The 19,387-nt window shown below is 35.9% G+C and overlaps 1 protein-coding gene across 1 annotated transcript in view; it reads left to right on the forward strand.

The window, feature by feature from the left end:
- The window catches only part of LOC131504272 (mitochondrial adenyl nucleotide antiporter SLC25A24-like), a 52,838-nt gene that overhangs the window by 10,538 nt on the left and 22,913 nt on the right, over positions 1-19,387 (forward strand). The window contains exons 2-4 of the mRNA XM_058716346.1: positions 9,381-9,507; positions 15,475-15,562; positions 16,811-16,922. Of these exons, the coding sequence (XP_058572329.1) occupies positions 9,381-9,507; positions 15,475-15,562; positions 16,811-16,922 (327 nt within the window). The remainder of the gene's footprint in view (positions 1-9,380; positions 9,508-15,474; positions 15,563-16,810; positions 16,923-19,387) is intronic.

Consider the following 19,387-nt stretch of genomic DNA (forward strand, 5'->3'; position numbering starts at 1 on the left):
ACTAGACAAAGTCCTTATCTCTTGGAGCTTATGTTTTAGTAGCAGAGGCAGGCAGTAAAAAGACAAACAAGATAATTGTATGATATTCCCTGACTACATACACCTCTCTGGCCTTGTCTCTTGTTTTCTTCCATTTCTCACTCCCTCTCTCCTTTGCTGATTGTATTACAGTGAGCTATAATTGCTCCAGCATTGTTGCCATTCTTGCCGTTTCCAAACACATCCTAGGCAGGCTCTCATGAACATTTACATAAAGCTATGGCTCTAGGTTCTGGTGAGTTTTGTGTCAGGTACTTTGGTAAGGATGACAGACATCAAGGACCTCAACTACTTCAATTCATGAGACTCAGCTTTCATAAAAAGGTGTATATCACTCATAGAACACTTAAAATATCAAACGCAGGAAAATCAGTAACTAAGTGACAAAAAGAATACTGCTAAAGAAAAGTCGGTAATAAAAATACTAGGTTAAAATATCAGATTTCACAATTTTAGCAATTTGACTTTGGCTCCAAAAAGTGTGTGCAAATTAGGAATTCTAAGAAAAGACCCCCATGGTCTGCTTCGTGATTACTACCACAAACCAAAAAAATAATTCTGCGTTGCCGCAATGTCTTCCCTGCTAATATAAACCACTCTTTCATAGTTCTAAAGAAACTAGATGGTAATTCACATAAAAGGGGGTTATAAGATCCTTCTTACTCAAAATGAAATGAAACTAAATATGATGTTTATCAGGTCAGAAAGAAATCTTATCAAAATGTTGACCAGACAAAGAAACCAGTTACCTTCACTGGCTGCCTCAGAGTGCAGAGCTAGCATGAACAGAGTCTTGGCTGTATCTCTGCATCCCCATAGTGTGAGGGTGGACAAAAAAGCCCTTCAGCTTTCCTGAGGTTTTGTTTCCTCAGGTGTAGGATTGAGGGGAGCAGACTAGGTGGCTTTTAAGAGACCTTTCAACTAAAAGGATCCAGGTCAGTTCGAGATCCCTGTCTTTGAGCAGACATTTAGAGTGGCAAAAGAAATAGATTAAAAATGGTGGGTGAAGTATTTTTTGCCTTTTGATCCCATCATTCAGAACTATTCCACATTACAGTTCAAGGAATCTGTGTCAGATACTTTCATCTAATGGCTGGTACTGCTAAAGGGTAAGCAAATAAATGAAGCATCTGACAATGAAATTTTTAATAAAAATATAGAGGCTGTGCCAAGTTTGGTTAGAAAAATGACGCACCACCACATCACACCAGCAGTTAGGACTTCCTGCCTCTGAATTTTAAGAGCCATCAACTTGGTCAGGAGACGTGCATTCAAGCCATTCACCAAGATCAAACGAGTGCACATCGATTAAAAATATGCTTCCTGGTGCTTGCTTCGGCAGCACATAAACTAAAATTGGGAAGAATACGTTTCCTGAAATCTTCCCAGGAAGGGAACTTGAAAGAAACTGTTTTTAACAGAAAGGATGCAAGAGAGTTAAGTGCAGGGTAGGATATTTTTTCTTTACAGAACAGAAAAATGTCCCAAAGAATAGTAGTTTCTCATTTTTTGTGCCCTAGAAAGAATACACATATCACTTCTTTTGGAATCTAACACTGGCTTCATTTTCAAAGTGAATCATTTTATTTTCCTCAAATGCAGCCATAAATTATAAACTTTAAGCATGTGATAGTTACATGATTTCTTCAGTAAGCCTAGGGCTTCCACAAGCTTTTCTGGAGTTTGGAGCCGGAGTAGTCCAGGGAGTCAAAGATTAAAACTTTCTTCACAGCCATACATTCCTTTGATGTTTGGGTTATTGAACACAAACTCACTGGATAACTTGTCTTCTGCATTGTGCATTAAAGTGTTAGTTATGTTTTCTTCCTTTTTCTTCCTTTTCTTTTATTGTTTTATTTCATCTTCATCATAAGTGACTCTTTTTTTTTTTTTCAACGTTTTTTATTTATTTTTGGGACAGAGAGAGACAGAGCATGAACGGGGGAGGGGCAGAGAGAGAGGGAGACACAGAATCGGAAACAGGCTCCAGGCTCCGAGCCATCAGCCCAGAGCCTGACGCGGGGCTCGAACTCACAGACCGCGAGATCGTGACCTGGCTGAAGTCGGACGCTTAACCGACTGCGCCACCCAGGCGCCCCCATAAGTGACTCTTTAATCCTCATCCCCCCACCCATCTCCCCTCTGGTAACCATCAGTTTATTCTCTATAGTTAAGAATCTATTCTTGGTTTGTCTCTCTCTTTTTTCTTTGCTCATTTGTTTTGTTTCTTAAATTCCACATATGAGTGAGATCATATGGTATTTGTCTTTCTCTGACTGACTTATTATGCTTAGCACTATAGTGTCTGGTTCTATCCATGTTGTTGCAAATGGCAAGATTTCATTCTTTTTTCCCCCACAAACTAAAGTTATTTTAAATAGCATGTGGGAACGTAAGTTGTTCATTTCATCCTGAGCATGATTGACTGATTCATACTCTGAATGGATAAAGAACAGGATATTATGAATTTCCTTGTCTTTCATTGAGCTATGATTTATATTTTCTTGATAAATTTATTTGAAAACTTATTAGATAATTTCATCTTATATTTAAGCATTATTGGAGGTAATAAATCATACTTTGAAAGACACTTAGGGTACTGAAGAACTTGTCTTCACAAGGTGACAAAATTCACTTTTAAGTAGCTTTATCCAGCACAGTGGTGACCCTGAAGAAGAAGGGACTAATCTCTACTCACTCATAGAGGGTTTTTTCCCTTTTTTAAGAAGCTTTTTAAAAATAATTTTAATTGATCATCCAATGTCACATTTCAAGTCACACAAGTGATTGTAACTATAGAAGGATCTCATCTTCTTCATTCTCTAATTCTTGGTTTGCTGGTTTCTATTGTTTTGTTTTGTTTTGCCTTTTTAAGCTTTTATTTAAATTTCAGTTAGTTAACATACAGTGTAATATTAGTTTCAGGTATACAATATAGTGTTTCAACACTTCCTTGTAACACCTGATGCTTATCCCTACACGAGCACTCCTTAATCCCCATCACCTATTTCACCCATCCCCTTCCCTGGAAACCATTAGTTTGTTCTCTATATTTAAGAGTCTGTTTTTTGGTTCATCTCTTTTTTTGTTTTGTTTTGTTTTGTTTCTTAAATTCTACATATGAGTGAAATCACCTGGTATTTGTCTTTCTCTGACTGACTTATTTTGCTTACCATAATAGTCTCTAGCTCTATCCACGTCATTGCAGATGGCAAGATTTCATTCTTTTTTATGGATGAATAATATTCCATTGCAAAAAGTACTACATCTTCCTTATCCATTTTTCTATTGATAGATACTTGAGCTGCTTCCATAGTTTGGCTATTGTAAATAATGCTGCAATAAACACAGGGGTACATGTGTCCCTTTGAATTAGTGTTTGTGTATTCTTTGGATAGATACCTGGTAGTCTGATTCCTGGATCATAAGATAGTTCTATTTTTAATTTTTTTGAGGAACCTCTACATAATTTTTTTGAAGAGCCTCTATGAGGCTAATCATTCCTTCTTGTTCTGGCCATGGTACACAGTGGCTGCACCAATTTGCATTCCTACCAACAGTGCAAGAGGGTTTCTTTTTCACCACATCCTCGCCAACACTTGTTGTTTCTTGTGTTGTTGATTTTAGCCATTCTGACAGGTGTGAGGTGATATCTCCTTGTAGTTCTGATTTGCATTTCCCTGATTATCAGTGATATTGAGCATCTTTTCATGTGTCTATTGGCCATCTGTTATGTCTTTTTTAGAGAAATGTCTGTTCATGTCTTCTGCCCATTTTTAAATTGGATTATTTGTTTTTGTGTATGTGTGTATTTTCTTTTCAGGGAACACTCTGACTCCATGAGGAACTCCTCCATCAGAATTTCCTTTTGTTTTTGTGTGTTCTAAAAGTATAAGAAAGGCCATTACAACCCTTGGTTTGGACATGATGTTCAGGCTTATCTTTAAGAATTTGTTTTATCTTGGGGTGCCTGAGTGGCTCAGTTGGTTAAACGTCCAACTCTTGGTTTCGGCTCAGGTCATGATCTTCGGTCATGGGGCCTGCTTAAGATTCTCTCTCCCTCTGCCCCTCCCCTGTGTGCCTGTGCTCTCTCTCAAAAAAAGAAAAAATTGCTTTATTTCATTTACTGCTGAAGGTGCCAGGGCGAGGGTACCTGGATGTGCTTTCTCTTGCTCACAGCCCAGAAGGTGACCTAGGATAATGAAGCCAACATCCTCCCCGTCCTGGCGCCAGGGCTCCTGGGGCTACAATTCAGTCACCTCAGCCTCTCTCCATGGGCACATGTTGACCAGGATTTACTGCTGAATTGAATTCTTAACATTAGCATTAAGTTTTCTGGCCATGTTATAAACAGTTGCTTACCTTTAAATTATATGCTATACTCTTCCATTTCTCATCAAGTTCCTTTTATCCCATGTTTTCCTCTTTCTTGGATTTTTTTTTTTTTCATTTTACTGCAACTGCATCCTCAAGAAGCCTCTCCAGAGTTTAAGGGTAACAAACGGAGTATATCCCAAACTGGGTTTACTTTGACCATATTTGAATGCTAGTTTGGCTAGGTGTCAGCTTTTAGCTTCTGAATCATTTTCCAAGAGAACTTTGAAGATATTGCTCAGGTTTTTTGTTTTTTTTTTTAAATTAAGGTACAGTTGACACACACAGTGTTATATTAGTTTCAGTGTATAACATAATGATTTGACAAGTGTATAAGTTATGTTATGTTTGCTCAATTGTTAATATTCACTGTTGCAGATAATTAAGTTTGATGCTAATCATTCCTTCTTCTCTCTCAGGCCTTAGGGTTTTTCTCTTTACTCAGATATGTCTAGATCATAATACAACTTCTGTTTGAAGACTTTTGTCTTTCTTCTAATCATTTTCTTTCAAGCTCTTTATAGAACTTCAAATAAATGAATATTAGATCTCTTGGATCTTTCTCCCAATTCTACTTTTTTTATCCTTTTCACCTCTCTCTTTTTGCATTGCATTCTAGGAGACCTTCTTGGCTTAGTCTTCAGCTGTTCAGCTATGTGCATTTCGTTAATAAAACATTGCTGAATAATTTATGACTATAATTTTTTACTTATAAGAACTGTTGGTTTTTGTTTTTCCTAATGGATATAATGTTCCCTCAAATCTTATACATATCTCCACTACTAAGGGTTTTCTCAGGAGTAGTTCTTCCACTTACAGAGTATGGTGCTTTTTCCATGCTGGTGGTGATTCTTGGTTGTCCGATTTTGTTGATGGGCATTTGGATTGTATCCAGTTTTTAGCTATTGGGAATTATACTGCCATGAATATATGTGCTTAAGTTTTTGTATAGCTGCTTTAATCTCTCTTGGTTAGATGCCTAGGAGTGGAATTGCTGGGTCATTTGCTAAGTATATGTTTAACTTTTTGAGAAACTGCCACGGTTTTGCAAAGTGGCTATACCATTTCATATTCCCACCATCAGTGATGATTCCAATTTCTCTACATCCTTGTCAGTACTTGACTTTTTTGACTATAGCCATTCTAGTGGATGAGTGGTGCTGTCTCACTGTGTTTTTAATTTGCATTTCATTAATGACTGATGTTTCTGAGCATCTTTTTATGTGGTTATAACCTTTCTTTCATATTCTTTGCTGAATTGTCTGTTTAAATCTTTTGTCCATTTTTTTGGTTGGGTGAATTTTTATTTGTAGTTACTTTTAATTTCTGGAAACTTAAACTGCTTTCCTAGTTATGGTAATGATACAAAGTTTATTTTAAAAATAGTTGGTTTTTAAAAAGTATATCAATTAAGTGAAATATATTAAGGAAAAGATTATCACTTATCATTTTGTTGTGGCAACAATTTTGAAGATGACATAAATGTCTAAAAAAACCACTTCCTCAAGGGTAGGTATTACCAGGGTCAACACCAGCCCTTTTCTCATTCTCGATATCTCTCAGTGATTTTATCTACTCCCATAGCTTCTGCCCTGTCCCTCTACTGATGTTGTTGAAGTTCACATCTCCAAGACCTGTATGTGAGGATCTGCAAATGCTGTCTACTGTCTGCTAGACATTTTGAAGATACCTCACTAGCACTTCGAAGTCAACATGTTTTCCTGACTGCCCCCTCATCACAGTGTTCCTTCCAACTTCCTATTTTGGGGTTCTCACCATTTTATAGTCACTGAAGCTTAAACTCTAGAACTCAGTCTTGCGTTACCTCTTTGCTTCTTTGCCTATTCCTTAACTCAGAATGCCCCAAACTCTTTTTCTCGCAAACCTGATGACTGTCAGAGTAAGACCCTGCCTATACACATGGCAACCCAAATAACACCTTCAGAGTTCTAGATTCCTCTCTTTCCCTTACCTTCTATATTGTGTCAGTGATCAAGTTACCTCCCACTTGCTAAAGATCTTTTGTATTTTGCTCCGCATTGCCATTCCTACCACCTTCCCCCTAGTTCGGAGATTCATTTCTCTTCTGGATTTTTGTAATAACCCTCTTATTGTTCTTTCTATTTTTAATATTTTCTCTCTCCTTCTCACCAAAGTTTATCACTGGAGTAACCTTTTTCTAACATCGATCATGTCACTTCTCTGCTTAAAATTCATCAGTAGGAAAAAAAAGGAGTGGGAGATACAGGCTTCTAGTTATGGAATGAAGAAGTCTTGGGAATAAAAGGCACAACGTAGAGAATATAGTCAATTGTATTGTACTAGCATTGTATGGCAATAGATGGTAGCTAGTCTTTGGTGAGTACAGCATAACATATAAAGTTATCAAATCACTATGTTGTATACCTGCAACTGATGTAATGTTGTGTGTCAACTACACTCACAATTTTTTTTAAAAATCCCCAAATTTGTCAGCAGAGAACCATTATTTATTTATTTATTTATTTTTTTTGTAAATAATACTATTTTTATTTTTTAAAATTTCAATTTCCAATTGTTCATTGTTGGGATATAGAAATACAGTTTTTTAAATTTTTTTTTTTCAACGTTTTTTTTTTTTTATACTTATTTTTTTTTATTTCTTTATTTTTTATTTTTTAATATATGAAATTTACTGTCAAATTGGTTTCCATACAACACCCAGTGCTCATCCCAAAATGTGCCCTCCTCAATACCCATCACCCACCCTGCCCTCCCTCCCACCCCCCATCAACCCTCAGTTTGTTCTCAGTTTTTAACAGTCTCTTATGCTTTGGCTCTCTCCCACTCTAACCTCTTTTTTTTTTTTTTTTTTTTCCCTTCCCCTCCCCCATGGGTTTCTGTTACGTTTCTCAGGATCCACATAAGAGTGAAACCATATGGTATCTGTCTTAGCAGAGAACCATTATTTATATCAGTATTTCCCAACTTCATGAGTTTGCTATAATCAAGAACTGACTGTACTCTAATTATTTTAAGAGTGGATTCATTTATATGTCAAGAAATTTACTTTAAAATAAAATTTTGTAATACTACCATAGACAGAAAGCTAGTTGATTAAAAGTAAGCATAAAATACAGGTCGCCTGGGTGGCTCAGTTGGTTAAGCATCCACTCTTAATTTCAGCCCAGGTCATGATCTCATGGTTTGTGGGATCAAGTCCTATGTGCTCCGTGCTAATAGCACAGATCCTGCTTGGGATTCTCTCTCTCCCCCTCTCTCTGTCTGCCCCTCCCCAGTTTGTGCTTTCTTTTTCTCTCAAAATAAATAAATATTAAAAAAATAAAAAATAAAATTAAGCGTAAAATAAAAACAAATTAGTGTTGTGAATTGCTGGCTAAATATTGTATTATTTGATAAAATTATCCTGTTACTTATCCTCCCTTTTTTTTAAGTTGGCAAGTATTCAGGAATATTAACACAAAACTGAAATGTTGCCCATGATGTTACCAGAAGGACTGAAAGATAATTGAAATGAGAATAATTTTCTCACACTGTGATTTAGTGTTATTTAATACTGCTTCAACATAAGCACCACATGTATTCCACTCATTTGGAAATACTAACTATAGAATTCATTTGAAATCCTTTTTGTGGCACGTAAGTTCTCTCACGATCTCCCTGTGCTTATGGTGTCTCCTACTTTTCTCCCTTGCATTTTATCCTTAGCAAATTGGAACAATGTAGGGTTGTTATGAAGATTAAATGAGTTTATATGTATAAGGTGCTTAGAAGTAAGTGCTCCATAAATATTAGCTGTTGTTATCACTATCGTTATTAATGTGTTTTTTCTAATTAACATGTGTTCTGCCTGCTTGCAGACACTGTGACATATTCTTGGGATGTTTTTTCACATTTGTTTGCTCAGCTAATGCCTGTTTTGTTTTTTTTTCCTGCAAGTCTCAGCTCATACAGTCTTCCTCTCCTGAATCCCGTCCCCCCCAACTCTACTATACCTTGAATACATTCCCAGTATAACACCTGAAATATTCTCTTTGGTTATGTGAGTGGTCTGTAACTTTCTTCAGGGAAGGCACTGCATCTTCTTGTCTTTTAACCCTAGCACCTAGACCAGTGTCCAGCTCACAGTATTTAAAAAAAATTTTTTTTTAACGTTTATTTATTTTTGAGACAGGGAGAGACAGCATGAACGGGGGAGGGTCAGAGAGAGAGGGAGACACAGAATCTGAAACAGGCTCCAGGCTCTGAGCTGTCAGCACAGAGCCCGACGTGGGGCTCGAACTCACGCACCACGAGATCATGACCTGAGCTGAAGTCGGATGCTTAACTGACTGAGCCACTCAGGCACCCCTCACAGTATTTTTTAATTCAATAAATATGGATTAAGAGCCTTAGTATGCCATACCTTATGCTAGGCATAGATGGTACAAAGATGAACAAGACATGGCCTATCTCTTTGAGGTAGGAGTCTGTTGGAAATACATATGATGTATATTTAAGAATTATGATTATTAATTTTTTATTTAAAAAACTGTAACAACCTAGTGAGATTCGAATATACACTCTTACTGCATAAGGCTGAGTCTCAAACCATTAAGCTGTGAGTCATACCAAAATTTTAAGTATTTTATCTCATCTGGTTAATAGAGTGTGAAGTCTCTGATGGCAAAGACTATGTATCTCAGTACCTTTCTTCCCTCAAGGTACTTGGCATTCATTGTTTACCTCTGGTAAATACTTACCGACTTATAAGATTCAGAATTATTTGGAATGACATGGTGGCTATTGACTCTAGTATTGCACAAGTTTAAAAATCACAAATGTACTTAGCCTTGTAGCTGTGACTGAAAAACTAGGACAATGGATGCTGATGAAAATGATAATTAGTATGAAATGTGTCAATGTTAGCATGCTACAGTGGCTTTATTTGTAATACATCTCTGAAATGAGTTTCTACTTTTTTGTAGCATATTTTTGAAGCTGGAAATACCAATGATGATTCAGGATTGGACTTTGAAGAATTTATGCAGTACCTTAAAGACCATGAGATAAAAATGAGGCTGGCACTTAATAGCCTGGACAAAAATAATGATGGTGTGTGTGTTTGTGTTTTATTCACAATTAGCTTAACATGAATAATAATTGTCAGTATTAAAGGGATTTTTTTTACTAGCTTTTACTTACTCCTGTCATCAAAGATTCAGTTATTTCTATTACTTGTCTAGCAGTAATTTTTTATTTCTAAAAATAATATATAAACTATATTTATTAGTGTTATAATTTTTGTGTGATTTTGAAAATATTTTGGTTGCAGGAAAGTTAGATAACACAGAAAAGATCCTAAAATAAAGTAACAGTTACTTGTAACTCTGCTGTGTAGATGTCAGGTTTAACACACACACACACACACACACACACACACACACACACACAAATATGTAGTTGTTTGTTTTTACCTGAGAGAGAGAGCACGCTCATGTGTGTGCAAGCAATGGGGAGGGGCATAGGGAGAGGGAGGGAGAGAATCTCAAGCAGGCTCTACACACAGCACAGAGCCTGGTGTGGGGTTCGATCCTGAGACTGTGGGATTGTGACCTGAGTTGAAATGAAGAGTCGGACACAGCTGACTGAGCCACCCAGGTGTCCCTTGATATATTTTTATATTTCCCTCTAGACTTTTTATTTCTGTTTCTTTCTTTGTTTCTCTTTCTTTCTTTAAATGAAATTGTAGTCACGCTGTATATATAGTTTGGTGTCCTATTTTTTTCTCTGAATGTTACAGTGTAAGTGTTTTCATTTCATTTAGTATTCTTCACATAGTTTTTAATGACTCTGAAATATTCTATTTATGAGTAGATGAATCATTCCTATATTGTTAGACATTTAGAATGTTTCCAGTCTTTTATTCATAGTGCTGCAATCAATATCCATGCTGATTTACAGAGAAAAGGTATATTTTGTTACAAACCTTTAAATCAGAAAGACTATAGGTAAAAGTAGAGTACCATTTCTGCATCCATATGTGGCTAATCCACCACAGGTAATTAGAACCTAATTATATGCTATTTAAGAAACATATGTGTTGATTTTTTAAGTTTTGTGAAATCTAGTTTTTGTTAATTGAAAAATTCTAACTGTACCAGAAAAGCTATTTAAAGGATTGTACTGAAAGATTCTTGGGTGAAACAAAATGTAACCTGAATGTCACAGGCTTTAGTGACCTGTGATATCCGTACTGCAGCGCTCTATGCTTCCATTCACTTTCCAGAAAGAAGTTTAGGCCTTTCTGGGTTCTGCTACTGAAATAGTACCCAGAAGCTTTAAAGGTACCACTTACTAATTTATGTAAATTAGACCTGGTCATTGGTTGCTGCTGATCTTGGACCAGTAGTTCTGTTCTTGTGCTATTCTGGAATTTCACTCTCTTACTACTGCTTACCGCCATGATCATCATTTGTAAACTGAAAATCCACCGTGTCAGATAATCAGCGGAATTAGAATGCCATTAGTAAAATATAATGATATCACTATCTCTGGTAGGCTGTAAATCACTGCTTGTAGCTCTTGGTAATAATAGAGAATACTTTTTCTGAGGAAAGATGGATATCCGAAAGTAATATAGTGATTGGCAATATAGATCTTTTAATTTCTCCCTTGTCTAGTCAAACTGCCAGGACTTAGCCCCCAAAGTCCTGAGAGCCACAGTCCCAGTTCTCACGGGCTTCATGTGTCTCGAACACCTGAGCTGCAACAGTTGGTGTGAGGCTCTGCTGTGGGCACCAGGGCTACTGCCCACCTGGCCTGCAGAGCTCAGGCTCCAGGAGCCCTGCAGGAGCACCAGGTCTAGCGGAGCTGCCTGCTCCCTGTGTCATCATTGTTGCCGCTTCAGTGACCACCTTGCAGAGCTCAGCCAGTTTACTTTGGCCAGCATGCTTTTTGTGTGTGGAAAAGGGAGCACATCCTCTGTTATGGTTTGAGGGGTGTGCAGCTTAAAAAAGATACGTTGAAGTCCTAGCCTCCTGTACCTCAGACTGTGACCTTATTTGGAAACAGTTCTTTACAGAAGTAATCAAGTTAAAATTATGTCATTAGGGTAATGCCCAATATCTAATATGACTGGTGTCACATCAAGGGGAATCGTGGACACAGAGGCACATGTGCACAGAGGAAGATGATGTGAAACGACCAGACTTCTGGCCTCCAGAATTGTGAAACAGTAAATTCCTATTGTTCTAAACTACCCAGATTGTGGTACTTTGTTACGGCAGCCCCAGGAAACTCCTCCCTTCTGTTATGCTTTATCAAGTGTCTGACAATACCAGAATGTTTTGGGCCTCAAAGTACAGCTTTCTTGATTCATGTGAATATGCAGTCACTTTCTTCCAGAGTGTACAAATGCTTCCAGATTGGCTGGGATAGGGTAGTTTCTGCTGTCAGGTGTGTATCATTAACCCTGGAGCTGACATTTCCTTCTGAATTCTATTACTGGATCTGGCTCACTGTATCATACCTTCCCACGCTTTTCCTTCCTGACATCATTGTTCCTGATGGGACTCTCCCAGCTCATCACACATTATATTTGTTAAACATTAATAGTATACCGGATTCAATGTTTACCACCTGCTTTCTGTCCCCCAGGAGGCTTTCCAGGCCTTATGCCAATCAGTGGAGGCAAGAGGATGCATGTGGGCTGCTGTACTATCAAACTCATTAGCAGGAAGTGCTCAAACCCCAGTGTAATCTCATCTATTTAACTTCGTTCACCAAGTAGTATCTGAGCTCCTGCTCAGTTGTTCAGCCAAAATGTCCATGGAATGCTGTTGTAAAAATGTGAATGAAGTAATTATTGAACATAATTTTATCATTAAGATTATTTTTTAGATGGAGTTTTTTGGAGGCTGAGGAAATGGTGGGAAAGAAATTAACATTTATTGGGCTTTATCTTCTATATCTTATTTTTGTCTCACACAAGTCTTCGTAGCAGCTGTTTTTCACAGATGAGAACACTGAGGCTAAGGAAGGTTAAATAATTTTGCCTTCCATTGGCTTTCCCAGTGAACCACATCTCCCAGCACTTATGCCTTGGTGTAGCCATATACCACACAGACCTGTGTTTGGCCATTTGACTTGCTTCAGCCATTAGCACATTAGCAAGGCTTAATAAGTATTTGTACATTGGAACTTGTCCTCTTGGAATACTCTTTCTTGAACATCCTGAGCCACCAGAAAAGAGGTCTTAGCTACCCAGTTGGAGAGATCGCATGGAGAGAAATGCTCATTTAGTAATCAATTATTTTACATTTCCATCTGAGGTAATAGATATGAGTGAAGCCATCTTGGATTTCTAGCTGTAGTTGAACCTCCAGATGATTGAATTCACAGGAGTGGCCCAGGCAACACAAGAAGAACCAATGAGTTGAATCAAGCTCAGATTGCATACTCATAGTCAAATATATCCTTTTTAAACCACTAAATTTTGGAATAGTTTGTTACTTAGCAATAAATCACTGGTACGGGAATGGAATATTTTGTATTTCTCCCTGGAATTGCAATGCTGGAATGGTTGTGTTCCTCCTCTCCATCCATCTAACTATTGTTATTCCATTGAATTTATTTCAAGTCCATTATATGCTTGCTGCATATAATTAAAGACAACTTTGAATCTCTTTTTCAGGTCATATGCCTTGATTATATTCTGGAACACATTACCTAATTTTTTCTACATCTTAGCTTGTATTTTTAGCTTCTTCAGGGTAAAAATTACTTAATGTATTTTAGTTAAATGAAGCAAACAGTTTTTGAGCACTATATGTGAGTTATTGCACTAGGAACTGTGTGAACAAAGGTCTTCAGAAGCACACCATTTGGGGTGAATTAAGAATAAACATACAGAAGACAGACTATGATCATTGCTCTAGAAGCGATATAAGGAGAGCTTAATTGTGCCAAGGGACACTTCAGATTTGTGCTGGATCAATATGTAAATAGAATGGAAAAGAAAGGGTTTCTTGAGCAAAGAGAGTAAGTAGTTTGAACAAAGGCAAAATTAGGAAATTGTCAGTCAAGGTCAGAACTGGTTAATATGGCTTTTCAAGTTTAGCCCTAACTTACTATTTTTTGGGGGAAATTTCACTGACATATAACATATACATCAATGTGCACACATTCTAAGTTAAAAGCTCTACAAATTTTCCCGAGGCAAACACACAACATGAAAACAGCATCCAGATTAAGAAGCAAAATATTAGTAGTATCTCAGAAGCAGCCCTTTTATATCCCTGCCAAATCACTATCGCCCACTAAAGTAGCTATTATCCTGCTTTCTAGTACTGTATGTAAGTCCTCAATCAATCTTTGTTAAACAAGTAAGTGTACCTTGCTCATACTGTATCTCTTGCTGAAATGCTTTTTTGTTTCTTTGGTGGTATCTTGTTTATCCTTTATTGTACTTCATTTGTGACTTTTGTTTTTCACTCCTTTATTTATGCCTCCATTACACTTTATTTATAACTATCCTATAACATACATTTGGCACAGTGTGATATAATTTTGAAATAAGTAGTTCATCCATACAAGCTGGCAAGCTTCTCAGGGGTTGTTGTTTTATTAATCTCTGGCTTCTCTCACACTTAGCATAGTGATTTTAATAGTACGCTTTCAAAATACATTTTTTAAACTATTGAATTAATGAGCATAGTGTTCAGAGATTGTAATGGGATATAAGGCAGAGGATTCAGTTTTCCCAGTTGAAGAAAAGTTTGATTTCTAGGCTGAGGAATAGACCAGTAAATTCCACCCTGTGAATCTTGGAATGCTAGGGGCCTTGGAATGATTGCAAAGAGTCTGAAATTCTATGCATGAATACTGGGCTTTATCTATAGGCTAAATGAATAATATATCTCATACATATGTGCACTATTTATAAATGTATACAGATGCAGCTATGGCTCATAAAATATGAAATAAAGATGTGACTGAATTCATATATTTTTGATGTTACATATTTTCAACTAGGTGACATTAAGTTGATTTTTTTAATATAGAAATGTCCTCATATTTTAAAAGACTGAGTATCCTCAACTCTTTGTTTTACACAGAGGAGGAATCAAAGGTTCTTTGGACTTGGATAGTACCATGATGAGTTATGTGTTTTAGAGTTTGAGGAGAAAATGGAATACTTAATTTTTCCTTTATAACATCCTGCAACATGAGATTGAGATGCATAGTAGGCTTGTATTCAATATATCAGTTGATTTGAGTTATAACATAGGATATGGTTGTGCTAAAAAGAATTTGTGTTGGGGGTGTCTGGGTGGCTCAGTTGGGTAAATGTCTGACTCTTGGTTTCAGCTCAGGTCATGGTCTTGTAGTATGTGGGATCAAGCCACATGTTGGGCTTTGTGCTGACAGTATGGAGCCTGCTTGGGATTCTCTATCCCTCTCTCTCTCTCTGCCCCTCCCCTGCTCTCATTCTCTCTCTCAAAAGGAAATAAACTTTAAAAAATGCACCTTAAAAAAAGATTTTGTGTTGTATTATAATTTAGGTATGTTATTATTTTTTTAGTTTACCTTATAAAATGTTGGGTTGCCTTATTTTCATGTGCCTGAATCAGATCTTCAGAGTTAGCTTTTAAATTTTTTCCAAGTGGGTATCATAATCTAAATCTGTTGTAGATCTGCAATCTCTTACTGGAAATCCTTAGGGTCAGATGTGTTTAGAAATTTAGAATTTGGGTTTTAGACAAGCAATACAGTTCCTGTATGATATATTATGTGATAACTACAAGTGAGATTTGGGGTACCACTGTGCAATTATATATGTGAGTATTTCTTCAATGAAACAAATGATTAATTATATAGAATCATAAATAATTGACTACCAAATGAATTTTGATGACAAATATACAAGAAGTCTTTTAGTTTTCAGAGCTTTTAAGTTTTGTGTTGTGAATATGGAATTATAGGCCTAAAAAACATGGACTTTTTAAAGACTATTATGTTCTAAGTATATTGCCTTATCTTTTCAGATACTTTAATTTGACATTTTTTCACTTTTTAAAGGAATAATAGAGACTTCAGAAATAATTGCTGCTTTGAAATCACTGGGTGTGAATATTTCTGAAGCTCAGGCAAAAAAAATTCTACAAAGGTCAGTCCTCATCCTTATTTTTAACAGTTTTTATTTAGTTCCATGTTAGAAACTAATTGCTATATATGTAGCGCCTTCCTTCCTCCCTGCCTCCCTCATTTCCTGCCTGCCTGCCTTTATAACATCATCTTTTATTGACAGTGTTATAAGAAGAGTCCCTGAGAAATTTATTGAACTGTGAGAATGCTGTTGACTAAATCATGAAGTGTTTACACTTCACAAAGTCCCTAGGATAAAATCCTTCCTGCTTCCAGTTCAAAGAACAGATGTAATTCTCTTAAGCAATTGACTTAACACGTTTCTTTTTAATTTTTTTGACATACAAAATACTGTACATAATTAATATACACAACTTGGTGAGTTTGGAGATAAGTGAACACCTAGGAAATCATTACCACATCTGTGTCATAAATCTATCCATCCCTTCCAAAAGTTTCCTCCTACCCTCTTATTTACTACTATTATTTTTCTGATAAGAATACTTTTTGTAGTTAAAACTTCAACTTATTTATTTTTTTACTGAGGTGTAACTGACATGAAACACTAGTTTCAGGCATATAATGTAATGTTTTGATATTTGCGTATATTGGGAAATGATCATCACTGTAAGTCCAGTTAGCATCTGTCACCATATATAGTTAAAAATTTTTTTCCTACAATGAGAACTTCTAAGATTTACTCTCTTAGCAAGTTTCAAAATTATGCAGTATACGATTATTAACTCTAGTTATTATGCTGTACATTACATTCCCATGACTTACCTATTTTATAACTGAAGTTTGTACCTTTTGGCCTCTTTCACCCATTTCACTCATTCCCTAAACCCCCACTTTGGACAACCCTAATCTGTTCTCTGTATCTATGAGCTTTATTATTATTATTATTTTTTTAATATTTCACTTATAGGTGAGATCATACGGTATTTGTCCTTGTCTGAGTTGTTTAACTTAGCAAAATTCCCTCAAGGTCCATCGATGTTGTCTCAAATAGGTAGATTTCCTTCTTTTTTATGGCTGAATGATATTCCATATTCCACACACACGTGTATATGTACACACACATACCACATTTTCTTTATCCATTCATCCATTGGTAGACACTTAGGTTGTCTCCATGTAAGAACAACTAACATAAATCTGCTGTCTTAGAAAATTTTTAAATATCCAACAGAGTATTCTTACACTTAGTACTTATTCTTAGAGGATTTATTATAAATGTTATAAGCACTATTTCTGTTGTAAATTTCAGCATCGATAATGATGGAACAATGACAATAGACTGGGATGAATGGAAGTACTACTTTTTACTTCATCCTGCAAAAAATATTGATGAAATTGCTCATTTCTGGAAGCGCTCTACCGTAAGATTACTTTGTATTTTACTATATTTTTATTTTGTCACAAATGCCATAGCTGTTATTATGATCACATAATCCCTATACTACTTCCAGCCTCAGTAGCTAAAATAGCAAAATTCTCTCCTAATAGTGTTCTACTAATTTAGCAAGGAGTGTTAGTATTATATGTACAAAGACAGCTACCACAATTTCTTTGTTTGGTAAAACCTAGAACTTAAAGTAGATACTTATCTGCTATTTGCATTGAGAATAAGTTATTCCGATATAGTTAACTATCTTAGGAAAGTGGAAAAATAATATACTTTAATTCTTTTCACAGAAATGATATACTCAGTTAGGTTTCTATCATAGGAAATGCAAAGTCAATCATTAAAATGCAAAATTTCAGAATCAGAAAGGATCAACTGTGTAATCTACCTATTCGTTTTATATAAGCACTTGACTCAGTTGTGAGGAGGAAATGAGGTTTTATAATTGAAAACATTTTTTTTTCTTTTTTAGATCTCTGATGCAGGGGGTTAAGTTAATCATTTATTCATGGTATACTATTTGCAAATCCTCCTCTCCATAGACAATATAAGGGAGGGCCAAGAGCATAGGCTTCGGAGTCAGATGCCTAGGTTTGAACTTTGCTTCTGCCATCCACTAGCTATATAACCCCTCTGTGCCTCAGGTTTTCTCAACTATATACTGGGTATAATAATGGTAAGAGTTTTGAGAATTAAATTAGTACATTAGTTAATAAATGTAGAAAAGGGCGGAGCAGGTAATACATGTCTTCAGTAAAGGTTACTTATTATGATAGGCACTTATTCTAATATGTTTCCTCTGTGTCTTGGATATGTATATGATCTTAGGAATCATGTAGTGTTTCATGTGTGTGCTTTTATTTTACATAGATAGTATTCTGCTAAAGGCCACAGCTGATTTTTTGCTTTGTTCACTCAATATTATGATTTTAAGATTTGTCCTTGTTTTTATGCATTCATCTAGTTTATTGCTTCTAACTACTGCATGCTATACATTTAACACATCTTCTTTATCCATTTTCCTAGTAATAGGAACTGATAAGAAATAGTTTTCTTCAACTTCAAGCAAAATGCCTTCCTCTACTGTAGCTTAGGGAATTTCACCTGAATTTCTGAGTCAGAAGTAATATGCATTTGCAAATTTCAGTAGGTTATCCAGTCTTAATTTTATAAAATATATCCATGTTATTTCCCAGGATAACTTGCTATATGGTAGCTTACATTCCCACCAGCAATGCCTGAAAATTCCTGTTTCTCTACGTATTGCTTGGTATTGTCCAGTTTTCTAATACTTTCCACTCTGTTGGGTACAAAGTGGTATCTTCTTTTAATGTGCACTTCTTTGATTTTAGTCCATTTTAAACATCTCTTCATAGAAATACTAGAGATTCACGTGTTCTTTTTCTATGGATTATCTATTTATATCCTTATAAGATTTGTTGAGATATAATTGATATATGACATTGTGTAAGTTAGGGTGTACCACATAATATTTGATACACTTATGTATTGTGAAATGACTGCCACAGTAGGGTTAGTTAGTTAGCACTTCTGTTACCTCTCATAATTATCATTTCTTTTTTGCAGTGAGAACACTCATAGCAACTTGAAAGTATATAATACAGTATTAACTATAAGCACCATGCTGTAATTAGATCCCCACAGAATTTGTTCACCTAATAACTGGTGGTTTTGTCCTTTGACCAACGTCTTCTCATTTCCCTAATTCCCCAGCCCCTAACAACCACCATTCTACTGTCTGTTTATATGAATTTGGCTTTTTTTAGATTCTGTATATGAGTGAGAAAATACAGTATTTGCCTTTCTCTATCTGACTTATTTCATATTTAGCATAATGCCCTCAAAGTCCATCTATATTGTTGCAAATAGCAGGATTTTCTCCTTTCTAGTGGCTGAGTAATAATCTATTGTGTATATGTATATATATCACATCTTACACTTAGGTTGTTTACGTAACTTCACCATTGTGAATAATGCTGCAATGAACATGGAGGTACAGATATCTTTTTGAGATCCTGATTTCATTTTCTTTGGCTTTATACCAAGAAGTGGAATTTCTGGATTATATGATAGTTCTGTCTTTAATATTTTGAGGAGCCTCATACTGATTTCCATAGTGGCTGCACCAATTAAATTCCCACCGACATTGCAGAAAAGGTTCCCTTCTGTCTACATCCTCACCGACACTTGTCTCTTGTTTTGTAGGTAGTAGCCATTCTAACAAGTGTGAGGTAATATTGTGATTTTGATTTGTGTTTCCCTGATGTAGACCATCTTTCCATATACACATTGGCCATTTATAGGTCTTTTTTCTTTTTTTTTGAGAAATGTCTGTTTTGTTCTTTTGCTCATTTGTTTTCATTAGATTGTTTGTTATTGAGTTGTATGAGTCCCTTATATATTTTGGATATTAACCCT

This window comes from Neofelis nebulosa, chromosome 2 (assembly GCF_028018385.1).
Source record: "Neofelis nebulosa isolate mNeoNeb1 chromosome 2, mNeoNeb1.pri, whole genome shotgun sequence".
In the NCBI taxonomy this organism is placed as follows: Eukaryota; Metazoa; Chordata; class Mammalia; order Carnivora; family Felidae; genus Neofelis; species Neofelis nebulosa.